At 41.9% G+C, this 27,949-nt stretch overlaps 1 protein-coding gene across 1 annotated transcript; it reads right to left on the bottom strand.

The window, feature by feature from the left end:
- Nucleotides 1–418: 418 nt before the first annotated feature.
- On the bottom strand, nt 419–27,130 carry LOC308081685 (protein SSUH2 homolog). Its single transcript, XM_080423277.1, has 12 exons — nt 26,978–27,130; nt 23,181–23,306; nt 16,036–16,111; nt 13,635–13,764; nt 11,946–12,006; nt 11,614–11,735; nt 7,852–7,914; nt 7,617–7,696; nt 7,049–7,141; nt 5,061–5,166; nt 3,881–3,988; nt 419–1,781 (listed from the first exon to the last, which is right to left on the bottom strand). The coding sequence occupies exons 1-12, from the start codon at nt 26,982–26,984 to the stop codon at nt 1,644–1,646; spliced, it is 1,110 nt and encodes a 369-aa protein (XP_080279403.1). The 5' UTR covers nt 26,985–27,130; the 3' UTR covers nt 419–1,643.
- Between the last annotated feature and the right edge of the window lie 819 nt (nt 27,131–27,949).

Raw genomic sequence — 27,949 nt, 5'->3', positions numbered from 1 at the left:
CAAATACTAATTTGACAACTTTAGTTACAAGTTAGAATACAAAACGTACATCAACCACTTAAGCCCAATTTTATAATTCGGTTATTTGCAAATAGCCGATCTACAAGCTCACAACTTGTCGCATCGCGACACGTTGTAAGCTTTTAGATCGGCTATACAAATGGTACAGATAAGCATATTGGCTAAAGGCATCGGTATCAATCAAATCATATCAATTCCCATCCCTGTCAAAACAGGAGGTTGTATTTTGTTTCAATCAGGCAGGATTAGTGCATCACAGCATTTATGGATATTTGCATGTTAAGGAGACAATCAATGAATAATCTATTAATCAATCAATTATCTGTGGATCATCGAAGACACTATGAAACAAAGCCGGCCGGTGGTTCTCAAACTTTTAAAATTGTTATTATTATTATTATTTTATTTAGAGTAGACAATTATTTTTTACCCCCTTTTTCTTCACAATTTAGTCGTTATGCCAATTAATTCCTCCCCACAAACATTTCTATGTTGTCACTGCTATCATATCCTACTGACTCAGCTGCCAGTGAGGAGCCCCCACCAGGAGGACGTAGAGCCTTCGTCCTACTCCTCCCGCCCAACACTCCCCGCTGACAGGTGCCACCCCAGCCCGTAGGACTATGTGCAATGACCAATATCACAGACCTGTAAGGGTCCATTTGGAACCCCCTCAAGTAACCCTGAGTCCCTGGACCTCACTTTGAGAACCACTAAACCAAGCTGACATCGACTGACAACAGAGATTCTCAAACTTCACTTTCCCATGGACCCCGAAGGGGCCATGGGAAAGTGAAGGCGGGGGTCGCACATTTATGAAGAGAAAATGTGTCCTACAATTTAAGTCTGTTTTATCTGTTAAGTGTGAATGCTTTTCTCTTAATTGTTTTAGTTATTTATTTAAGGTTCTGGCAAGAGATATAGGCGATATAATTATGCGTTTCCATTTACAAACGTTTACACAAATACTTTTAATCTACGTGGATAAGACACAATATAAGCAGGACTTACTGTTTTCTAATAAATATCCATATTCCCCAATGTATGTTTTATTTTGTATTATGTCCTTTATTTCAACTTTGAAATTGCACTATAAATTGAGTGTGGGGTTGCCAAAATATCCCACCGTAAACATGGGGTTTTTAAAAGTTTGAGAACCTCTGTCTTAGTGTCTTGTCACTGACATTATTTCAACATGACTTCTTAAAGAAGCACCTCAGTCTACATGCATACTGGAACTGGATATCAGGGGTCTTCAACGTTTTTCAGGCCAAGGACCCCTTAGCTGAGAGAGGGATTAAGCAGGGACCCCCACTACATACTGTATACAATTGTGTTGCAGATTAAACCTTTCCCTCAGATCCCCAGTTGAAGACCCCTGCTGTATAGGTTTGGTTTGGTAGGATGCTGTATGTTTTGTGTATGTCATGTGTTTGTTGTATAAATGATTATATAATATGTTATTAATAGTGTATTTATCATGTGTGTTAGTGCATTAAGACAGTTAATATGGCTTTACCTGATGTGAAAGGTTTTATTAATTATGTTTTTATAATGCTTCTTTGTTAGTCAAGGTTTACATGGTGTGTGTGTGTGTGTGTGTGTGTGTGGGGGGGGGGGGGTTAGAGGATGACACAGCAGCAGGTAGCAGGGTAGTCAGAGTCGATGTGGTTTTCGTTGCCGTAAACGTGATACACATGACTGTCTCCCTTCCACTTATAATGCACCTTAGTGATGGGAATCAACTCTATGGTCTGTCTCTGGAGAGAGAGAGAGACAGGGAGAGAGAGAGAGACAAGGAGAGAGTGAGACAGGGAGAGAGAGAGACAGGGAGAGAGAGAGGGGGGAGGGATCGGGGGTCATTACATTACACTGAATAACAACAGTATATCAACAGTTCAATTAATTACAATTATTTAGTATATGGGTCAAAGACGAGACAAACAGAAAAACATTAATATGTTTAAATATTATATTAAATAATTCAACTCATACCCTTCTTTTGACTCAGAAATATTTGTACTGGAAACTATTAATTTGATGTTTGTTATTCAGCTTTAAAGTGTCAAAATGTCATTCAGTATAACTGTCCGGGCTAAAATATTAATGACAAAAGTATTTTTTAAATGTTGAAATCCATCCTAAAAAATAGGTGAACACCAAAGGCATAATTGTGCTAATGTTTACAGCAACATATAAATAAATGAGCAATATATTGTACCCAGAAAATATTTAAAAACGTTATACACTTTTGTCCGGATTTTATGCTTCATCAATGTCATTTAGCGCAACAGAGGTAAAAAAAAGAAATGCCATTTTAAAGCATATTACATGTTAATCATGTGTCAGTGTGTGTCATAGCAAAGAGGACCTACTGAAGCGTCTCTGTCAATGTGCTGAGGTGAGTACCGGTAAATCTTGCTGTAATATTTGATTATTTCACCCTTTCTCCCTCTTGTAATCATTAGAACAAAAATGTGTCAATCAGTGCAGCGCAGAAAACATACCTTTAATGTTATTATTAAATGAAAAGATAAAATGCGAAAAGTTAGGATAGTCTTTATAGCTAATTTACATAGGTGGCCAAGAAACTGGCTGTTCAAAATGTTTATGTAAAATGTCCCATCATTCAGCATAACGCTTTTGTCATTCAGTGCAACAAAGGTTACCTGACGATAGCTTTGTTATCCCTTGTTTTAACTAGTTTACAAATCTTAAGTAAAAATGAAAGATTATAATTTTTAAACTATTTATGGCATTTTAAGGTATTATAAGATACATTATAATGTAGATGCCTTACACCGAATAAAATCCAAATATCTATCTTTAACTTCATCCTTTGATATTTGTTTTTGTCTCTCAAGAACAATAATGATTCCATGAACTATTATTACTAGCAGCAATAATATTTCCCTTTAGCTATTTTTAAGTAATACATCTGAGTAAATCAAGCATGCCCATTTAGAAAATCCTATCCTATTATTACCCATAGATTTTATAACTGAAAAATAGGTAAAATAAAAATAATAGTGTTGTTAGTAATAATATAGTTCATAGGGCCATAATTGTTATTGCTGCAGGAATCACATTTAATCATGAGAATATCTGGCCGCCCGTAACATATTTATAATCCGTATTTATGGGCTGTAGTGATATGTGTTATTCAGGGTAACAAGTATTCAGTGACTACACCAGTATTTAAATAATAATAATACATTAAAATACAATAACTTTGTTTTGTTGACTAAGATGGACAAAAGGATCTCAAAGGATGAGGTAAAACATATTTTCATAACTTTTTCTTTTTTTTTCAGTGGACGTTTTTGTAAAAAACAACTTGTGCGTTGTACCAGTGAAACGTCAAATATGTGGCATTCAAAATAAAATAATGTAATGTTTCCTAAGTTTACATGACAGTCTAAGCATTGATAGGTCAAAACATTGTGATTTTTTAAAATAATTTTATTTGATTTAATATAAACGCTTAGCGTTACACTGAATGACATTTTATGGGGTACATTTATATGAATGACAATAAAATAGAATTGTTGGCTTTATTCATGAATATAAATATTATTAAGGAATAAATGACACTCCAATGAACATGTGTAATAGCAGTTTAATTTTGTTGATACCTAGAAAACCTTATACGTCTTTGACCCATATATGAGTTAGTATGTAGAGGTCATACTCTGCATACTAAACCCTAAATGTTAGGGTTTAGAGTGTAAGAGTTAATGTGTATGGCTGTACAGATTTATTACAGGTTCACTCCCAACATTTTCTTTTTTCTTTTACCCCCTTTTTCTCCCCAAATTATTATTAGTCTTAGTATTATAATGAATTAATTAGTATCTACCTGTTGCAGGATGCAGGAGTCCTGGGCATACTTGGTTTGGTGTTCTCGAACCATTCGCTCTGAGGCCTGGGAGATGGCTGGGTCTGGGAAGCCTAGCACCGGATAGACCTGGGAGGTCACGCACAGCAAAACAATCAGACACTGAAGACAAACCGTCTTCAATTACAAGTAGAGATAGATACATCCCATTGAAATGAGGAGTCATACACTGCCACCCCGTTTTTCCCTTTTCCTGATTTTTCCCTCTGTAAATATAGATATTAGTATTTTTCATGTGTTCATATTTTATGCTCCGTTGATGAATTGAATACATCCACAATGCTTAGCTTGAGTGTGCTACTGTACTTCTGTGCCGTTTACATTTTTGTCTAATAAAGTATTATCTATCAATCAATTCAGTACATGAGTCCACTAACTGGTGCTTTGAATGGTTTAGGGTTAAAATACATTTCTGATCTTGTGCGATATTATAAACCATCCAGACCTCTCAGACCAAAATGGCGTGACCGTGGCAAAGCGTCAAACTTCAACGCCAAACAGGAAGTGAGAATAGCCGATCAACAAGGTCACGTTTTTTTCTTTTTTTCTATGTAACTTTTAATCTGATTGCATTGGACTCAGATCAGTCCTTGTCCTTGATTGGAGTCACTTAGCCCCGTCCCTTATTGTGATTGGTCGATATTTCATAGTTTCCATCCTTAGCCATAACTTTGAACAGTTTGTCGTAACCACTTGTGAGTTGCCCATTGGACTCGGTTTAAAGCTCTTCTGATTGGTCGATATTTGATAGTTTCTAGTTCTTGCTATAACCTTTGAACGGTTTGTCGTACAGACTTTACTTGATTTGGTTTAGAGAGCTTGTCCTTCATTGGAGTTACTTAGCCCCGGCCCCTATTCTGATTGGTCAATATTTCATTGTTTCTATACGTAAGTTTTGAACGGTTTATCATCATGAGTCACCTCACTGGACTTGGTTGAAAATCCTTATCCTTCATTAGAGTTGCTTAGCTCTTGTCCGTGTTCTAATTGGTTGATATTTTCCCCTAACGTGGACAGAGGTGTGAGGGCTTTAATTGCATTTGTTTTTATGTATTTTGTTTTCTGATATCCTAATGAAATTTGAAACGGTAATTGTGGCCTAGACCTACAGTAGATTGTACAAAATGTGTGTGTGTGTTACCAGGTACTGGTTGATCCTGAACAGGTGTTTCCCGGTCACATCACTCAGCTTGTCAGCCTGCAGACCACTGTTTTGTTCCACAACAAAGTCCTCCAGCTGGTTAGTCCTGAAAAAAGAAGAAGAAAAAGCATGAAGTATTAAATTATTAAGCTTTTGTCCATATGCCACATTAGTAATGTGACATTACCTATTGTAGGTAAGTGGGAGGGGCTTATTGTCGGTATAAGCCACAACACACGAGTTACCCTGTTACATAATGCATGCATAATGCACTAAACCCCTGGGAGATGGATTGCCACACCTACCATCAGCTCCCACTTACCACAACACCTACAGTACCATCAGCTCCCAGTACTTACAACAACACCTGCTTTTCATCGTTGGTCCTGGAGGGGTGGGTGGGTTTGCTTATTATTTTCTTTTCTTGAACCTTTGTGTTGTTTTTAAGTAAGTATTTGTATCTAGTATTTGGACGAGCCCTTCTACCCTTAACAGGCTGAAGTGCGCTGGACTTCTCGTTGTTCCTACCCAGACACATTTTGTGATCAATGGTATCGGTCATTGACAGTCACTTATTTGTATATTTGTATATTGTTATTCGTCATTTGCTCTGTGAATGGTTGGTTTTCAAATTTTAAAAGGCAAACAGAAAAGATATGTACTGTTCCAGTGCTCAATGGGCCTCATTCAGCAACGGTACTTAAGAGGAAATTTCTTCTTAAACCCACTTAAGAAGTTTTTAAGAAGATTTTGGTATACTCCAATGTTTTCTTAGCTGTGATATGTTCTTAGGTAAGAACAGAATCTACGCACACTTTCTTAAGAGGATTTTTTTTCTTAGACCCATTTAAGAGGTTTTTAAGAAGATTTTGGTATACTCCAATGTTTTCTTAGCTGTGATCTGTTCTCAGGTAAGAACAGAATCTACACACTGATGAGCACTCTTAGGCTGGCCTTTGAGTTCTTAAGTGTGACATATTTGTGCAAAAATAATTAATTCTCGAAGTTTCTTCAATTCTACAGTTGTATAATATAGGATTTAAATTACAATAATATTTGTTATCATATCTTTAGAGCAGTGGTTCTCAAAGTGTGGTCTGGGGACCCCCAGGGGTCCTTCAGGGAGTTTCAGGGGGTCCACAGCAAACGAAGAACAGTTTAATCACTTTAACCCTATTTTATCCTTTGTTTGAAAATAGCCGATCTACAAGCTCACAACACGTCCCATTACTGGCCATTTTGAGCTTGTAGATCGGCTATTTTCGATTTTTCCCTGGCAGAAAATATTTTCAGGTGGGGGTCTGCAGCCAAATGCATGTCAATTTGGGGGTCCTTGACATGAAAATGTTTTAGACGGGTCTGAAATTACAATCTAACCCAAACGGACCCGGTTGAGTTGAAGCCCAAGCCCCATACCTACCCCATTTATTTTTATGTTTGGAGTCTGGTGTTCCACCATCTGTAGACTTATAGTTTAGGTATTCTTTACTTCATTCTCTCAATTTTATTTGTGTGTGTGATTTCCTGTGATTTCTGTGTGCAGCAATCACACACAGGTGTGACTGCAGGCAGAGCCATGCAGTCATGCCTTATATGGGGATTGGTGGGGCGGCTCCCTATGGTAATTAGGATGAACTGGCACACCCCTTCAAGTTACGAGGATTGGGATTCATCATCATCAAGAACATAGTTACGAACAATTCTGCCTTTTAAGAACGTTTCATGAATCTGACACAACTTCTCTTAGGAATTCACTTAGGAAGAAATGTAAGAGGAAACATTAGGAACTTATTGCTGCATGAGGCCCATTGATTGCACATCCTCCGTTCTATATGAACAGTGATACTGAAACAAAAATAGGGCTCGAAACTCACTTTTATGCTCCAAGGTTTTAATCAAACAAACAATCTGCTGTTTGTTTGAATAAAACCTTGGAGCATAAAAGTGAGTTGCGAGCCCTATTTTAGTTTTTGTGTGTGTATACTGACCATTCCACTTTCAGGTTGATGTAGGTCAGCAGTTGTTTCTTCCCATCGCATGTCTTGCAGTCCTCACAGCCCCGCCCCTGACAGTCTGAGCACCTACACGCACGCACACGCACGCACGCACACGCACACACACACACACACACACACACACACACACAAAAGAGGCATAAATGCTTTTAGTTCAAGAAGACATTTTCAGCCAATAACAAAATAGCAGATATACAGTAGATGGAGCCATTTAACCCCCAAGTGGGTCCCCAAATTATTTTTGGGGGTCGCCATATGATTTGCTTAATGTGCTACATTGTTTTCTCACTCAATAGTAAACAAACCAACATGCAGTATAAGTCTACACAGGGTATCTGCACATTTGTGCAGAAGTGACAATTTAAGGAGTTTCAAGACCTTTTTAATACCTCTAAAATGAAAATAATAATAACAATAGGCCAATAATAATAATAAAATACCATTACTGCGTCTAAAGTCATCAACAAACTATACTATACAAATTGTCAAACATTGGCCAAATTGCAGCTGTAGACGGCGCACACACACGGTTGACTCCTACCTCTCTCGTCCTGAACCGTTGCAGTGACTACAACTCTCTTCATCTTTCCTCCCATCTCCATTACACACCCAACACCGTTTCTACACACACACACACACAATACATTGCTGTCGGTTTTCCACCCGAAAACAATGATATATACAATGCAACACAAGCTGATCAATCATTGATTGATTGCTTGATATTGACAGTGTTCTGTCAATCGTAGTACATTTGTATTGTGAATTGTTCTTACCGATCCAGAGCCGTCACATGTTTCACATCGCATCGTGCCACTGGCATGACAGCTATGACACTCCTACACACACACACACACACACACACACACACACACACACACACACACACACACACACACACACACACACACACACACACACACACACACACACACACACACACACACACACACACACACACACACACACACACACACACACACACACACACACACACACACACACACGAAATAATAATGAACTAAAGTTGACACAGCTATAGTATTATTATTGTTGTATTATACATATGTTGCATAGGGCTCTTTATTTCCCTGATTCACGTCTGTTAAGGCGGTTACACACCGGCGAATATACACAAAATTCGGACTCGTTCAGAATAATCAAAAGACGCTTTTTCGCGCCATTTACGGTTGCATTGACTTTATAAGGTTTTTTTAAAAAACATATTATTCGCATGAAAAAATCGCCCCGGTGTGTAAGGACCTTTAACACATTGAATGCCAGTCGCGTAGATCTACGCGAACCTATTTAAAGCCGCAGCGTGCCAGTCGCGTAGATCTACGCGAACCGCCGATTCCCATTGAAATTGCCCCAGGTGCACTTTCCGATTTTTTTTGATCCATTTCCGTTTCCGGTTTCCGGTCGGAAACGGAATTATTCGGGTTCCGGTTTTTTCGATCGTATCCGCTTCCTGTCTGGGATCCTGTTTAAAACTCGATTTTCTCGGTTGTTGTTTTTCTCCTCGCTGATCACTGTTTAGCGTTGATCGGCTGTATCTTCAAGATGGCGGCTCGCATTTGGAAACTGTTTTCGCTGGCCGTTTCTCACAGATCCGCTGTGTGTTTAGAACCAAATGAACGCGCACTTTTAACTTATTTAGCGAGGTCTGTGGCGACATGAAAAAAACAAAAAAACAACAATAAAACGCTGGCACTGGTGAGTACATTATGAGATTAAACTCTGGCATGGAATGTGTTAAGGTGGTTACACACCGGCGAATATGCGAATATACGCAAAGTTCGGACTCGTTCCGAATAATTAAAAGACGCTTTTTCGCTTTGCTTTTTCGCTTTGTCACTCCATGTAAGCTTGCATTGACTTTATAAGGTTTTAAAAAAAGAAATATTATTCGCATGAAAAAATCGCCCCGGTGTGTAAGGACCTTAAGGCAGCAACTATGGCACTTTGCAACACTGTAGCGTAGCTGCCTCCTAGTGGTTCTTCAGGGTAAAACAGAAGTTTTCCCAGTGACAACAGAAGGACATGAGGCCTGTCTGCTTTCACATGTAAACTAAATAATACATCTGCACCCGACAAAACCATTATTTCTCAATAATAATAATATAATAATAATCATTATTACGTTATTATTTTTCTTATTGTTATGTCAATAGGCTCTATGCAGTATGGAAAGAAATTGGGCGTCTTCCTTACTTCCTTGTTACCAATAATACTAATGAAGGCTCTGTAGAACCAAATGGATTTATTACACTGTCAGAGTTACACACCCGTAAGAGGCCATTTGGAACGCCCTCAAGGAACCATTAGGGTCCCTGGACCACACTTTGAGACCCACTGGTGTAGCAGAGTGTTTCCAGGGAAAGGACATGGATAATGAGGCCTGTCTGCTTTCACATGTAAACTAAACTATACATCTGCACCCGACAAAACCATTATTTCTCAATAATAATAAAATTATAATAATTATTAGTTATTATTTAAGTAAGTAAAGTTAAGTATTTGTTATTATTGTTGTTATGTCTATTATTATTAATGTCTATAATTGTTGTTATTATTATTATTATTATTATAGGGAAAAGTGATCATTTGATTCCACACTTTTATGTCTGTGGATGTATTCTCCTCTTTTTATGATTTGTCTGCATAACTATTTGATCGATATGTCCTTTAATCAGAGAGGTGTCTTGTGGGGAAATGTCAACATTAGTCAATATCTTGTGTAATACAATCCTTTGTAATATCAGCAGACACTTCATCACAGGACCTACCGGGACATTCTCTGCAAACCACAGCAGCTTTTCTGGTTCGGGGCCCTTTCGAAAATCTCGGAAAGTGTTCGCAGCCCACCGGCTGCCGTGTTAAGTGGTCAGATGGGTGGGCCACGTGCATTTCTTTCAGATCATGTTTATTTTAATGATCAATCGATGACTGAAAAATTTAATAAAAACCAAGCTATGATGACTAAACTATCATGGGAGGGACTAGTGGAGAAGAGATCCAGTAGAACTAAGACAAGTCATTTTATGCTTGGCTGCGCATGGGTGTCACGCTCCGAAAATAGCCAATCTACAAGATTGTAGATTTAGCAGATGCTCTTTATACAGAGTGATTTACAGTAAGCAAGGTAAACACATGCATAGAATGCAAAGAGAAAGTGTAGTGCCTCAGTAAACTAGGATCACAGGTAAACCAAGAACCTAGCATCAGTCTTAACAGTATAAGATCAACAAATAAATCATCTGTGCATTGAAACTATACTAACTATACAAGCTATAGGATGCCAGGTCTTTAAGTGAACCAGGCATCTGTCAGGTTCAACAGAGAAATACAACGTTTAATGTACAACATGATGCAGAAGGAGCGAGCGAGCGAGGCAGGAATGTAAGTATTGGAACGTGTCCATCATAATATTATACAACATGACATTTGGAGCAGGGAGGAGGCCAGTACAGGCAGGAATGTGAGTATTTGAATCAGCCCAACCTGCTTGATTCCTCCGGACTAAACGTCTAATCCTCTCCTCCTCGCTCCGGGGCGGGACAATAGGCTCTATGCAATATGGAAGGAAATTGGGCTTCTTCCTTACTTCCTTGTTACCAATAACACTAAAATTAAGGCTCTGTGGAACCAAATGGATTTGTTACACTCTCAGAGTTACACACCCGTAAGAGGCCATCAAGGAACCATGAGGGTCCCTGGACCACACTTTGAGACCCACTGGTGTAGCAGAGTGTTTCCAGTGAGCCAACATGCACAATATCAGCACCCTGACTCTGTCTGACCAGAATGGAACAGAGCCTTCAATAGTATCCTTGGTAAAATGTTAAGGAAGAAAGGAAGAGGCCCAATTTCTTTCCAATTTGGCTGCTGTGCGTAGAGCCTCTTGGGCTAGAGAGAACCACTGTCTTAGAGCAGTGTTTTGATTGGCTAGAGAGAGAACCACTGTCTTGGATCAGTGTTTTGATTGGCTAGAGAGAGAACCACTGTCTTAACACATACAGTGCCAAGATCGCATCGATGCGTTCTTTCAAATCCATCGCTTGAGTGCCAGGATTCCAAAGAACGCATTGATGCGTTCTTTTGAATTGTCATTGTTTAATCTGTGATCGCACGGCTGTGTTTATTTCTCATCAACACTTTCGTTTTCCACTTACGTCACACTCACCCGGAGCCGGATGTAAAAAAAAAAATTCATTTCCGGGTCACGTTGTGTATCAGTTTATTAGTGTATCACATCGTTTTCAGGCCGATCAGCGGGCCGGGAATTGGCGAAAACGTCACATCCTTTGAATGACCGGATATGACGTGGGCCTGTTTGGGAGGGGGCGAGCGAGGTGATCAATGTTTGGATGTGCTGCTCTCTACTGGTGGAACAATCGTAGGTGCTTGACAACACAATCAGAGAATGTATTTGAATGAAAAATTACTGGCACAGGGGAGAGTACATTATGAATAAACTCTGGCAGTCAATGTGTTAAGATCAGTGTTTCTATGGACATGTTGCACTGACCAATCACCTTTATGGAAGAGGTGTAAGGCACACGGATGTCCTGGGTGTGATTGGTGAAGAGCTCAGGGGGCGTGGCCTGGATCTCCCACGGCCGAGGGGCCGTCTCTGTATAGAAGTCCGCCGGCTCGCCTATCAATCAAAGACAACAGCTGTCAATCAAAATATGTCAACACCTGTCAACGTGTTTATGTGCTAAAAGAGTGACTGTGAAAGCTGTTCCCTCGTACAGTGTAAGCCAATGAGGAGACTTTCAATTTATAATCAATGGAGCAATGAGCAAAGTTATCTCACAATAAAGTTGGCCCCCCACAAAAAAAAGGTGTGTGTGTGCACGTGTACCTTCATGAGGTTTGTGGGCCCACTCCGTTGACCTGGACTCAGTGAAGGTCTCCAGTCGATACTACACACACGCACACACGCACACACGCACACGCACATGCACACACACAACAAATAAACAAATAAACGTTATTTTCAGTTTCTCATACATAAAATAAACAAGGGCTACCGTCTTTTACGTCTCGGCCTTCTCCCCCGACCCACAGTAGAGTGATTTCAAGTTATATGGGACTTTAAGTGGGACAGCTACCGTATACTTTGTAATAATCGGCAAAATCAGTCAATATCCTAAAATTGAATTATTATTATTATTATTACTATTATTATAATTATTACACTTGCCACTAAACAGTGGGTTATTCTAAAACGTTAAAAACAGAAAACTATGCAAAAAGATTAATCAAAGAATTACTCTGAGTTGAGGTAACAACAAGGAGATCAGATTTGATTACAAACTGTGACAAATCCAAACATTTGAAAACAGCAGCTGCTGTTTCTGTCAAGGTGTATCCAATCTAGTGTCTGTAATCTGTTAAATCCGAGGTACATGAAATTATAAAGTTCTGTCTGTTTCTGTCAACAAAACAGACAAACTGTCACATCAAAACTGGTGACCTGACCTGTGGATTTGGTTGGTTTCAACTAGTGGTCACCGAATTCAATAGGTCACCATTTTGGTGTGGCAGCCACACATTGACAAGCTTACCATGTGTCATCACTGCATTTATTAGGAGAATAAAATCGGCCCAAGCCTAGTCCTGGGTCCTTGCTTCCTCTTCTGATGTATCTGAATACGTCCACAGTGGTCTAGTAAACACACTACTGAAGCGGCTAGCTTCAGTAGCAAAGATGGACTGAGACAAAAATTTGGCCCAGACTTTTTGGCCCAGACCAGCCCACCACAACCAGCGTGCAGATACTCTACCACCCGCCCCGCAGAGACGCATAAACACACATGCCCTTAATACCACCACTTTTACCGAAAGACATTCCTCCATGTTCTGGAGCCTTGAGTAAAATAACTACACAACCCATAAACAACTACACAACCTATGCATGTGATAGTTAGCCTACAGTACTCAATAACAAGGAGAGCGTGTTGCTCTTATAAAGAGGATGCTGGCTAAAGAACATCATGGCACCGGCAGCAAGCTAGCTTACTCTAGGGAGATAATCTCCACTGGACCTATTACAAATCTGGGCATGAGCAGTAGAGAACTATTATGAATGGGTGAAGTATGAACATGATTACATGCAAAAATGAGTCTGCATGCTATCAGAATTTTAGCTGGTTCGCTAAAGTATAGAAAACAAGGGTAGGTAACAGGGCAGGAATTTCACGGCGCCCATGGCCGTCGTTGCCCCTCTCTTTGGCCGTGTGCCCCTTGAAAAATACATGCCCTAAAGGCCACAGTGGCCTTGATGCCCCCCGCCTGCGCCGCCCACGCTGATGTCACGTTTCCCCTCTGAGCTATCTACCTGTCAATACGGTAGACACAGTGGTCTGGTTGAGATTCTAAATACTTTATGGACAACTTCAACTGTACAGTAATTATCCCAAAATGGGGGCGGACAAAATTGGGCAGCGCAGCCGAAGATTACCGTAATGATTATGCGATAACCCTAATCTCACAAACTCTATGCCTAACCGAGACTAGGGCGAGACTGTAAAAATGTAATGTAAATTACTCTGTAGGTGTGGTAGGGCTCCATGGTAGTGATCACTCCGTCCACAGCAGGTGACTTGCTGTAGCAGCAGTTGGACGAGGCGTAGTCTTGGAAGGCATCCCGTGCTGCGTCCTCAGTCAGCGACGGAATACTGCATGAATGAAGTGCAACAAGGTATAAATACACAGAACTTTTTTTCTTTTACTTATATTACTGGAGATAAATATTCTGTGGTTCTTGAAAAAATGGTCAGAATGCTTAAAAATGCTGGCAGAAGCTACCTGCCAATAGTAGAATACCCCAGGCAGTGAGTGAAGTACAGTACTTGAGTAAATTTACTCAGTTACTTTCCACCACTGCAAACAGACCAACGACCCAACAAAGTGACTTATAAACGCAAATGCACTGAATGCAAAAAAAAAAATCACACCCAGTGTGAAGAGAGTGGTGCCTTTGAATTAGTGTAACTGGTTGCATCCTTGTGTTGCAATCAGCTGCAGCTGTTGAGGCCGTGCTCAAACGGACAGACCCACACACACACACGGTCAAGTGTAGGAGTGGCTGGCACCACTCAAAAAGGATCCAGCTCAAGGCAGACAGAGAGAGAAAGAGAGAGAGAGAGAGAGAGAGAGAGATGCTAGATATACCAGATCTGCTCATGGCCTCCAGCCAGAGAAGACAGTGGGGCGAGTAGAGGTACTGTAGAACCAGGCTGGAGTAGTATTGTAGGGTGGCTGATGGATAACAGATGGAAGGAGCAGGGGGTTGTGATTAGTGCTACATGGGAACTGGGCCTCCGCGGTGCTTACTGTCTAGTGGTGGCTGGCCTGAAACGGCCTCCTTCTCCCTCTCTGTCCCCTCCTGTCTGCACTCCTGTCGATGGCCACAGAGTCCCAGGACTCCCAGCATGCCGATACACTAATTTCACGATACGATACACGATATTGGGCTCACAATATCGATACGATACGATATATGGCACTTTTTTATTATGAAAATATATGGGGGGGGGGGGGAAATAAAATGCAAACAAATACTTCTGTTTTTGCATTATTATTATTGCAAAAAAAAAGAAACGCCAAAACGATACATAAAGTCACAAAAACGTATCGCGATATATTGCGGAACGATATATCGGCACACCCCTACTACAATGTAGAAATACTCTGTTACAAGTAAAAGTCCGGAATTAAAAATGTACTTGAGTAAAAGTACAAAAATATCGGTATCAAAATGTACTTAAAGTACCAAAAGTAGTAACTAGTACCTTAAGTTTTCATATAATTGTAGTGGATTAAAAGTACAATATTTGCCTCTGAGATGCAGTGGAGTAGAAGTAAAAGTACAAAGAATTGGAAATACTCTAGTAAAGTAAAAATGCCTCAAAATTTTACTCAAGTAAATGTACTTTACAATACTGCATGAAGTACAAGAAACAACTGGTTAACCTGTGAACCCAACCCACCATGCCTACTCCTCATGATTTCAGCTGTATAGACATGGTTTCCTTCATTTTAATGCCAGGAGTTTGGCGCCTAAGCTTGCCGTTTTTACAGCTTGTCAAAGCTGTTAATAAACAAACGCTGCAACTAGTCGTCACTTTCTTGTTACTTTCTCACTTTCTCCCTATTGGCCAAAGGCCAGCCAATGAGGGGTCGCCAATGGCTTCCCATACTCTGAATCAAGCCCCCAGGACCGCACAGTGAAGCTGCTTTCAAATCTGGGATTGCAAGACTTCCGCATTTAGAACACTACTGCACGATCGTCTGAAACCACACACACAAAAAGGACACAAGACACAGCTAGACACAGATGCACTTGTTTTCTTTATATTGGTAGCCTAGCTGTAAATGACATTTCATGTCAGTCTTGTTAGTAGCTGGTTTGAAATCACTTCCTAGACAGTTTGAATTCTTAGCTGTTCAGAAAATGGTAGCAAACTCACCTCTGACCTTCTGCATTAAATGAAGCTCTGAGAAACCTAACAGACCCAATATCTAAGTGTGCCAGCACTGAGCTTATTTTTGTTGGCCATCTGAAGTGGGACTGGCTAAGTTGAAAAACATTTTCAGATGGGGGTCTGCGTTGTGAGGCGTTGTAGATCTTGTAGATATGATATTTTCAACATTTTTGCCTCTTTCTTATATTATTTGACAATTTGGCCAATGTTTGACCATTCTTATAGTATAGTTTGTTGATTACTTTTTATGCAGTAATTGTATTTTTATTTTCTTCCTTTTTTTGGTATTAAAAAGGTCTTAAAAGTCCTTCAATTTTCACCTCAGTGTCATCTGGACCCCCCCCCCCCCCCCCAATCATGCGGGGACCAGGTTGAGAACCACTGCTCTGGTGTATTAAATGTTCATTAATGTCCCGTCCAAATGAACAAATAAAGTTCAATAACGTAAAGTATGTCGCTCACCTCCAGTCTGCTTGTCCTGGTGCAGGAGTGGGAGGAGCTACAGGTGTCGGGGGGGCGGGGGGAGGGAGGTAGCCACCTTGACAAGAACAAACATCAACAAACAGTCAGTGGTGGCAAATGTACTCATATGTGTTACTTAAAGGCATAGTATGTAACTTTACCCTCTATTTAGTTCATAACAAAACAATTATATGCATCCATGTATCCATCATTGCCATCTACAGCAGCAGTTATCAGCCACCACCACACTACTCCATAGTGTGGTGGTGTTAACCTGTAGAAACACACCCTACTGGTTCCTTGAGTGGGTTTCAATTCAAACGGCCCCATACAGGTGTGTATCTCTGAGAGTGTACAAATGGAACCAAATGGACGCGAGTAATGGGGGTCCTTTAAATGAAAAGAGCCTTCATTAGTATCATTGGTAACACTTAATTTCTTGCCGCATCTTGGTCGGCAGACTGGCCACACTACGTATGTATGGCGCTGATCAATCGTTGTATGTCGTCTACCACGACGTTGCGTGAGATTGGAGAAACGGGTCAAGAAATATTGTCAATCATATCATAGAATCCAACACATTCTCACTCCCAAGACGGCAAACGGGTGACTTCTTGAGACAGACATTTGACTGTCTTTGACCCTATCAGGACACTAACTCGAAGGGCGCTGAGTCGGCTGAACGCTCGGCACGGCGACTCGCTCTCCTGACGGCTCGCTCGGCGGTGCCTCTCGTGGCTCAAGTCCGCTTTAGACGGCACGCCTCCGTCGTTTTAACTGTTTTTTGGTGAAGCTGTCGCCCTCTTACGTCTTGGGTTTGAGAACGGCACTTCCACATTCCTGAAGTGTGGAAGTGCCTGGGACGGCACCGTTTGACTGGAAGGTGTACCCCCTTCCAGTCAAACGTTTGACTTTTGGTCACATTTGTCCCAAGAAGTCACAATATGCATTTTGGGGAGTGAGAGTGTGTTGTAGAATCATAGAATCACTGTCTGATGGGACTGTCTGAGATGGATATTAAATCCCCTTGAGATGAGGGGTCATACACTGCCGCCGATTTTCCTTTTTCTCCTCTGTAAATATAGCTACTTGTATTTGTTAATGACATGTATAAATGTGTTAATATGCTATGCTCTGTTGATGAATTGAATACATAGGACCACAATGGAAACAAGTTCCCAGAACCTTTTTTGTGTTATCCTTTTAGCTTTAATGTATTACTGTACTTCCGTGCAGTTTACATATTTGCCTAATAAAGTATTGAATCAATCAATCAATCAGGGATTATTTGTTTTGTTCATTATTGCGCTCTGTAGCTAAGTTATGTCATAAATTGTTTGTTGTGGTGCAACAGAATTTAGTAACCAACTAGTTACAAACTAACTAGTAGCTACTACGCCTCTAGTAGGACTTTAGGCTCTAACATAGAACTAGTAGGACTTTAGGCTTTAACATAGAACTAGTAGGACTTTAGGCTCTAACATAAAACTGAACTAGTAGGACTTTAGGCTCTAACATAAAACTGAACTAGTAGGACTTTAGACTCTAACATAGAACTGAACTAGTAGGACTTTAGGCTCTAACATAGAACTAAACTAGAACGTTAGGCTCTAACATAGAACTAAACTAATAGGACTTTAGACTCTAACATAGAACTGAACTAGTAGGACTTTAGACTCTAACATAGAACTGAACTAGTAGGGCTTTAGACTCTAACATAGAACTGAACTAGTAGGACTTTAGGCTCTAACATAAAACTGAACTAGTAGGACTTTAGACTCTAACATAGAACTGAACTAGTAGGACTTTAGGCTCTAACATAGAACTAAACTAGAACGTTAGGCTCTAACATAGAACTAAACTAATAGGACTTTAGACTCTAACATAGAACTGAACTAGTAGGACTTTAGACTCTAACATAGAACTGAACTAGTAGGGCTTTAGACTCTAACATAGAACTGAACTAGTAGGATTTTAGGCTCTAACATAGAACTAAACTAGATCGTTAGGCTCTAACATAGGACTGAACTTACATGGTTCTGGTGCCACCCTGCACTGGTGTGCTGCAGCATTCTGGGCCATTTGCTTCAGTGAGCGTACTGAGAGCAACATTATTATAGTTAAATAAAACTAGCAAGGTACCAGTAACAAACTTTCAAAATGTAAAAACTAAAAGTAACAAAATAATAAATAAATAGAATTGACAAAACATTTTGCACCAGACTGATGCAAGGTTCTTGGTTTAATAATGAAACATTCAAAACAGTGGTGAAGCTTTGAGATGACTCCTGATCTACAAGCTCACAAAAGCTTGTAGATCTGCTATTGAGCTTGTAGATCTGCTACAGGCGAAGTATAAAATAGGCCTTAATTTGTTAATGAAAACAATAAGGGTAATTGTGATGGCTGACTCAGCAGCCACACATTGAGCCGATATTGTATGGTGATTCCTTTTGGTTTGTTTATTTAGTTGGTTTATTTTCAGTTGTACATTATACACAAATGCCATCTAATATATGTAACCACACATAACCAATTGGAATAACAGTTTATTGTTTAGTTTTCTGTGACTTTATTTGCATTTGATTTGACTGAGTTTTCTTTGAGTTACCAGTGCTGTGGGAGGTGGCTGACGGACATATATGGACATGATGGGCTGGCCAAAGCACTGGGGATCAGCTGCTCCAGATCTAAGCTAATCTGGAGGAATGGGACTGCACCACAGTCCCTCTGTACCAGGGGGTGGGGCAGGGGTTTGAGTGTGTGTTTCTATGTTAGTCTTTGTCTTTTCCCCCTTTTGTGTTAACAGTGGTCTGACCCATCCCTATATATGTCCACCTCCTGTGTCATTCTATTGAGGCCAGTTTTTCAGTTCAGTTCTGTTGTTTGTCTGTTAGTTATTTAGTTTAATTTCCTTTTTGTGTTGAGCACCTTTGTTTTGTTAAATCCTTATTTGCAACAAACGAAAAAAAGAAAATAAAGAAAAAGAAATAAAAAAGAGAACAATATTTTAAAACCCACAAAGTTTTCCCTGTGTCTCTCCTTCCGACCAACTCGGTCCCTGACAGATGGTGGCAGTGGTGGGACAACGGTGGAGAGCACAGGTTTTTTTTTTTTTTTTTTTTTTTCTCAAATACATTTTTTTTTCCAAACCCGGATGAGCAATGAATCGTGGCAGAGGAGGAAGAGGACCACCAAAACCGAGACAGGAGGATGAGGAGGATGAGGAGGATAATCCATACTCTGAAGGAGCCACTGGAGGGGACGTTGAGAACACTGGGAGATTTGGCCGGTATTTTTCAGGCCCACATAGACAAACAGGAGGCCCGGGATGCTCGTCAGGAGCAACGTTATGAGGCACTGAAAAATCAGTTCCAGCAGATGCAGCTGGAGGTGCAGGCTCATACTTCCCCAGGCCCAGAACGCAATGCAGGTGGTGAACCTGGTCCACAGGCCGAAGCAACAACGTCTCCAGAGGGCCCTCCAGACGTCGCTACAGGTCGGTTTCGGTTCTCTCCAGAGCCTAGATTGGATAAATTAACCGAGAGTGATGATATTGAACATTTTCTAATGACGTTCATCAGCATGTAGGTGGCCTAAATCTGATTGGGTTTTCCGCCTAATTCCACTGCTTACTGGTAAGGCGAGAAGTGCCTATGTACATATGGATGTTGATGAAAGTCATGATTATGAGAACGTTAAAAATGCCATTCTAAGAAAATATGACATTAATCCAGAGTCCTATAGGCAGAGATTTCGCTACACAGATATTGAACCGGGGGAAACCCCCAAGGAACTGTATGTAAGGTTAAAGGAGCTGTATCAGAAATGGATCCGACCGAAAGATAAAACTGTCAATGATGTTGGTGAAATGATCATTTTGGAGCAATACTTACGCATGCTATCCCCTGAGCTACAGATATGGATCAAGGAACATGATCCTCCATCGGCAGCAAAGGCTGCGTCACTGGCTGATGTGTTTGTGGCCGCCAGGAGGAAAGGACAGCCATGGAGCTATAACAACTGGAGGGAAGCAAAAGAGAACCGCTAGCTCCAGATCTACCACTGGGTTTTAAGGTGCCCTCAAATATGGTGCAGATGCAACAGGATGACCCCAGTTTAGCCACATTGTTGCAAAATGCTAAAGAGGGGGGGAATGGGTTGCAGAACAGTTCTAGAGAGGAGTATTTCCTACAGAAGGGTATGCTCTACCTTCAACATGGACCAGTTAAGCAGCTAGTGGTTCCCAGGTTAGCCCGAGAGTCAGTACTTACCTTAGGCCACTCTGTTCCCTGGGCGGGCCACCTAGGGAAACACAAGACCATAGCGCGCATTAAACGACACTTTAACTGGCCTGGTTTACAGGCAGATGTTGACCAGTTTTGTAGGACTTGCCCTCAGTGCCAGAAGACATCAGCCAGAAGACCCGCGAGAGCTCCACTTCAGCCTCTCCCCATTATTGGCACCCCCTTTGAACGATTAGGTATGGACATTGTTGGTCCAGTTGAAAAAAGTAAAGCCGGAAACCGTTACATGCTGGTGATTACAGATTACGCTACTAAATATCCAGAAGTGTTCCCTCTAAAATCCATCAAAGCAAAAGTTGTGGCATTCTCCTTGGTGCAGTTTTTCTCCAGGGTGGGTCTTCCGCAGGGGATTTTAACGGACCAGGGCACTAATTTCATGTCCACCCTTCTGAAACAGGTTTACCAGCTGCTCGGCATCAAGGGTGTGCGAACGACCCCTTACCATCCGCAGACAGATGGACTAACGGAGAGGTTTAACCAGACCCTCAAGCAAATGCTCCGTAAGTTTGTCGATGACACTGGATCTGATTGGGACCAATGGCTACCTTACCTCCTCTTTGCATATAGGGAAGTACCCCAAGCCTCAACTGGCTTCTCTCCATTTGAACTGTTGTATGGTCATGAGGTGAGGGGACCTCTGACTTTGCTGAGGGAGGCTTGGGAAGGGGACCAGGGGGGGGAGGAGGGAGCTGTTGATGTAATAACCTATGTGGTTCAGATGAGAGAAAAGCTGCAGAAGATGACGGAACTCGCGCAGCAGCACATGGCCGAGGCCCAACGCTATCAGAAAACGTGGTATGATAAGTCAGCACGACAGAGGTCCTTTAGTCCAGGACAGAAGGTTCTGATCATGCTACCCACCAGCGACAGCAAGCTGCTGGCAAAGTGGCAAGGGCCATTTGAGGTGGAGAAACAACTTGGCCCTACCACCTACCAGGTTGCAACCCCAGGGCGGCCACGTTCCCGTAAGGTGTTGCATGTGAACCTCCTCAAAGAATGGTCTGAGAGACCAGAGAAGACGGCAGGGGTTATGCTGATCAGAGCGGTGGAGGACCAATATCTGCCCTCACCTGCTCCTGCAGTGCTTGATCTAGGCCATCTGTCAACGGATCAACAAAATCAGGTGAAAGCTTTATGTAATCCTCAAATATTTCAAGAATATCCAGGACGCACAAATATTGTTGAACATGATATTGTCTTAAAAAAAGAGGCTGACGTAAAACGTATGAGTTACAGGATTCCAGAACGCCTCCAGGGCTCCTTGAAAAAAGAGGTGGACCTGATGCTGTCCCTGGGCACCATTGAGGAATCCAAAAGTGAGTGGTGTAACCCAGTTGTTTTAGTCCCAAAGAAAGATGGCACCATACGATTTTGTATTGATTTTAGATACCTGAACTCTGTGTCAAAATTTGATTCTTACCCAACACCACGTATTGATGACCTGATTGAGCGACTGGGCAAAGCAAAGTACCTGACCACCATTGACTTATGCAAGGGCTACTGGCAAGTGCCTCTTTCCAAGCGGTCTAGGGAGCTGACAGCCTTTCGCACTCCATGGGGGCTTTTCCAGTTCACAGTCCTGCCATTTGGGTTGCATGGGGCCCCGGCAACATTTCAAAGATTGATGGATCAGGTATTGAGAGGATGTTATGACTATGGATGTGCATATCTTGATGACATTGTGATTTTCAGTGCCACTTGGGAGGAGCATCTCCAACATCTGGGGGAGGTTCTGGGGCGAATGCAATCTGCGGGCCTGACCATTTTCAGTTGTACATTATACACAAATGCCATCTAATATATGTAACCACACATAACCAATTGGAATAACAGTTTATTGTTTAGTTTTCTGTGACTTTATTTGCATTTGATTTGACTGAGTTTTCTTTGAGTTACCAGTGCTGTGGGAGGTGGCTGACGGACATATATGGACATGATGGGCTGGCCAAAGCACTGGGGATCAGCTGCTCCAGATCTAAGCTAATCTGGAGGAATGGGACTGCACCACAGTCCCTCTGTACCAGGGGGTGGGGCAGGGGTTTGAGTGTGTGTTTCTATGTTAGTCTTTGTCTTTTCCCCCTTTTGTGTTAACAGTGGTCTGACCCATCCCTATATATGTCCACCTCCTGTGTCATTCTATTGAGGCCAGTTTTTCAGTTCAGTTCTGTTGTTTGTCTGTTAGTTATTTAGTTTAATTTCCTTTTTGTGTTGAGCACCTTTGTTTTGTTAAATCCTTATTTGCAACAAACGAAAAAAAGAAAAGAAAGAAAAAGAAATAAAAAAGAGAACAATATTTTAAAACCCACAAAGTTTTCCCTGTGTCTCTCCTTCCGACCAACTCGGTCCCTGACAGTAATAATAAGGGTAATAATAATAATAATAATAATAATAATGTAAGTATCTTGTAACTAAAGTTTTCAAATAAATGTAGTGGCATAAAAAACAATATTTTCCTCTGAGATGTAGTGGAGTAGAAGGATGAAGTCGGCAATCTTTTTATAGGCTGAACACTAAACCGTAATACAGAACCATTTAGTCGATTACGTCGATTAGTTGACACATGAGCAAGATGAAGTCGGCTAAATATCGGTTTTGATATATTTCCAGTGAATTGCCCATCAGCTATAGAGTGCACACACAGCGTAGCTGATCCCTGCATCGCCCCAGAGGACGGGACGATGGGATAAAGACTGTGATTGGCTGAGGCACAACCAGCCTCGGTTTCACAAGAAAACGTCACAATACTCACTTTACCTCCTGGCATCACAGTACTGGAGTAAAAGTACTTAGTTATCACCTCCTCCCAGTGTAGAGTAAAAAGCACATGAGTTACTTTACCTCCTCCCATCACAGTGTCTTCATATCCTGGCACGGTGCCAAACATGCTGGCTGGGGGGGCCGAGGGTCCCGAGGCCAGCAGGGGGGCGTATGCAGCTCCCCCGGCCACTGGAGGGGCGTATATAGCTGCAAGACAAAAAGATAATTAAAAAAAAACATTTTAATAATATCAATAATTTGTATCATACATTTACCTTACTCACATGGCTCTAAACTTTTTTTTATTTTATCTTAAGGGGGAGCAGGGGTCTTCAACGTTTTTCAGACCAAGGACCCCTTAGCTGAGAGAGAGATGACCCCCCCCCCCCCCTCCCCTCATCTGAAAATATTTTGTGCCAGGGACCCCCCATACAAGATTAGATTTTTTTCATACTTGCGGGGTGCTTCCCCCTGGCTCCAGTGAGCTTGTAGATTAGCTATTTACGATGGTTTACTGTGTGTGCATGCGTGCGTGCGTGTGTGGGGGGGGGGAGTTGTGTCGGTTTATGTTGACCAATACACACCATTAGTGTTATATTGGAGCTTGAAATGCACAAAAATGTTGCCATAAAAATGTCAATGTCAAGCAATTAGGGGGTTCAGCGTCTTTCGACACTAACTCTGGGGGAGCCCAGGATCGAACTGGGAACCTTGCAGTTGGCAGTTGCCATCTGGCCGCTCTACCAGCCACTCTACCCCTGAGCCACTGCCACCCCCTGTACTCACACTTTCCAAAGACTCTCAAGGTTTTTACAAAATAGCAGCTGTACAAGCTCACAACGCATCACATTGTAGATCGGCTTTTTTTTATTGTCAAAATATGAGAGGGGGGTATGTCTTGTGGTGTGGTAGGTGGGGTGGCGGTGGAGTATGGGGTGTGTGTGTGGGGGGGGTGGTAGTTTTGGAGCTTGAAATCTACATAATTTTAGCATCAAAATATACTTTGAGTACCAAAGTAAAAGTACTCAGATTTTCAGAAAATAGCAGCTCTACAAGCTCATAACCCGTCACATTGTAGATCGGCTGTGTGTGGTTACTGTAGGTTTTGTATTAATAATCAAATCTGCAAAGTAACAAGTAACTAAAGCTGTCTAATGCTGTAATTGTAGTGGAGTAGAAGTAACAAAAATGGAAAGGAATGTAAGAGTACCTCAAAATTAAACTGTGCAATGTACGCACTTGCATAGTACTTGAGTAAATATACTTAGTTACTTTGCAGCACCACTGAGCAGCCAATGACTGACAAGCTAGCTATCAACAGGTGTACTGATTGCTAGAGTGAAGAGAGACATGGGTTTATATTAATGGTCTTATCTCAAAATGTATACATCGCACAGCTTAGATTTTTGGATTAAATTGGTGATTTAAATAACATGTCTGCAGTGTAAAAAATGCGGCCACAGTGACTTTACGAAAACACAGGGCATTTCTCCTCTGTCCTTCTCTCTCTAGGAGTTTTCAGTTGAAATAACATTGACTTTCCCATTGACTTTTTGGGGTGTTTAAAGTTAAATATTTCAAAAACTACAGATTATTTCAAAAATAAAAGTACAAGCACCCGTGTCCACAGTAAGCTGGATTTTTTACAGTTTGAATGGAGTTTCTAAGTGAAAGTATGTGGGAGTAGTTAGGTGCCATACATTTGGGAGAGAATAAATAAATAGTGACAATAGCTATAGTGCTGCTGCAGCGAGCCCACAATAATAACAAGAGAATGAAAACAGCATTTCAAAATTAGGCCACGACGTGAGCCAAACGTAAGGGCCAGGTTTATACAATCAGATGGAGTTAAAAGCCAAGGAGAAGAAATGCGTTTTTAGTGAGGATTTGAAGACCGCTAAGGAGCGAGAGGACTTAATAAGTAACGCCTCCCCGCGTTGTGATTGTTATGCAAGCATGTAGGAGCTCGCCAATCAGAGGCAGTAACGTAGGACCATAGAGTTATGCGTAGGACGCGCAGCTTGTAAGTCACCGCGGGGAGGCGGGACATGGGCAGTGGAGCAGAGTGTGAGAGAGGAGCTTAAGTTTTACAAAATTATTAAAAATGTTAAACGGCATCGCCGATCCGTGCGGATTAATGCAGCTTTCTGGCGCGTTAGTATCGCTCTTGTTGGTACCTTTGAGAAATCTCTGCAACTTCTAAGCGACGAGCTATTAGCCCGAGACCAGACAGTGGTACCCGCCAGTACGAGAGAGAGTGTTTTGAGCGACAAGGGACCCTGGATACCGCCTTCCCAAATATAAAAAAGGTAAACAGGGTCCCGAAAGGGGCTAGGGTAAACTGTTCCAGAGAATGGGGCCGGCCACGGAAAAGGCTCGGTTAATCCTGGCCAGCAATCTAAGTTGGAAGAAGCTGGTTCTGACCACAGAGCTGATCTGTTTATCAAACATAAAATTATTATCAAACATCACACCCAGGTTTTTAACTGAGGAGTGGATGTACGGTAGACGCTAACACTAATATTTTTTTTTATGAAGTGGTGGCAACTTTTTTTTACACTGCACGGGTCTTTGCAACAGTACCGACGATTACGTCAGGGTCAAATCATAACTTAATAGCCAACCTTGCTCTGAGGAAGCACGCTAGCATGTAGGCTATATCTGACAGACACAGCTGTGAGGAATGGATTCTCCGACCAATCAGTAGCAGTGCGTTATACGTCACTGCTTTGGCCCCGCTTAGCCTAGCTCGGACCTACCCCAGGAGTGGGTACTTTTTAGGCACTCATATCGTACCACTTTGACATCGCTCTACCTAATTCCTTGTAGTGGAAACCGTGGTACAAGTGGGCGGTGTGGGATGATGTGGGGTGAGGCCATGCCATGGAAATTCTGCATAACTCTGAGGACCCCCAAGGGATCCCACACCCACTGTTGAAGACCCCCACTTGATACAATGTTATAATCTCTGGGACCTAAACGCTGTAAATAGGCCACGCCCATGTCCACATAATTTTTTTCCCACCAATTAGAATTTGTCTTCAAAATCGAGAAGAACGTGGCCCCGCCCCATCTATCCACAGAGTCTGTCAGTCTGTCTGTCTGTCTGTCCACATGACATGCACTGTCTGTCTGTCTGTCTGTCTGTCTGTCTGTCTGTCAATTCACATGGCATGCACTGTCTGTCTGTCTGTCTATTCACATGGCATGCACTGTCTGTCTGTCTGTCTGTCTGTCTGACTGTCTGTCTGTCCACATGGCATGCACTGTCTGTCTGTCTGTCTGTCCATTCACATGGCATGCACTGTCTGTCCACATGGCATGCACTGTCTGTCTGTCTGTCTGTCTGTCTGTCAATTCACATGGCATGCACTGTCTGTCTGTCTGTCTATTCACATGGCATGCACTGTCTGTCTGTCTCTGTCTGTTGATCTACAAAAAAAACAATAATTACAATAGCAACTCAGCATTTACAGAGTGCATTTACAAGAAAGGGAGTGCAGTGACGTGATTCAACTTAAATGACCCACACACACACACACGCGCACGCACACATGGGCACACAGACACAGACACAAACACACACACAGTACGGAGCGGCGCTTCTCTGATCTAGGCTATACTGCATAAACAACAACACAATGTAACAACTTAACACAAACTACAACGCAACACACTACAACAACACACTATAAAACAGGCTTAACAGTGATTGATTATCGGCTATACTTTAGATCTCCAAGCCAAGGAGGGGGCTTGGAGATCCGTTCTTTTTCGGTGGGCGCACCCACGCACGCGCCCCGCGGCGTGCACGACCAAAGTAAGCCAATAAACATAAAATCCGCTATGTTAGTGTTGAAGACATGGATTATACTGACCCGTCATGGTGTCTGTCTGTCCGAACCACACACCCACTGTTGTGTATGATGAAGGTGACGATGATGATGGCGTGGTTCCGATACAATGTTGCGTGTTGCACACACTCACAGAGAACACGCACACACACACACACGCTCCTGTCGAAGCGAGAAGATTGACTGAGGAATGTTAGCTGACCACAAGCCACGCCCCGTGGTGTTGACTGACAGCTCTGACCACGCCCCAGACAGTGCTGAGTCCAGCCCTCCTCTCTCTCTCTCTCTCTCTCTCTCTGTGTGTGTGTGTGTGTGTGTGTGTGTGTGTGTGTGTGTGTGTGTGTGTGTGTGTGTGTGTGTGTGTGTGTGTGTGTGTGTGTGTGTGTGTGTGTGTGTGTGTGTGTGTGTGTGTGTGTGTGTGTGTGTGTGTGTGTGTGCGTGCGTGCGTGCGTGCGTGCGTGCGTGCGTGCCTGCGTGTCGGGGAGGGGGGGAGGAGAGAGAGAGAGAGAGAAAGGGTCTTGCTGAGGCATGTCATGTGTTTCGCTGCAAGCTAATATTTTGCAGGTCAACAGAGAGAATCACATTTTTGTCATATTTGTCTCAATAATGAAATGCAGAACACTTCCCCCACAATGTACATTGTACACTGCACAATGTAGATTGTATCGGAACCACGCCGGAATGTACAGGGGAAAACATCTGAACTCTTCAAATGAAGAGCATCTTGTAGATCTGCTATAATGTTTTACTATATTTGAAATAGGGCTCAAGTGGTTAAATCATAATGCGTTTTTTTTCCCTTCCTAGAAATGTATAGTGGAGTCAAAAGTGCAATATTTGTTTTTGAACTGTAGTGGAGTGAAAGTAAAAAAAAACGACATTTTAATCCTCGTTCTTCATGAGATAACCTTTACTGATCCAGGTGAATTGAGAGGATAAGAGAATACGATTAGGCTACATGAATAAGTAAATTAACAGACTTTGAGTCAAAATGTA

This window comes from Gymnoscopelus braueri, assembly GCF_963280865.1.
Source record: "Gymnoscopelus braueri genome assembly, chromosome: 3".
Classification (NCBI taxonomy): Eukaryota; Metazoa; Chordata; class Actinopteri; order Myctophiformes; family Myctophidae; genus Gymnoscopelus; species Gymnoscopelus braueri.
Note: the sequence above shows the minus strand (reverse complement) of the source record. Positions and strands in the feature narration are given on the sequence as shown.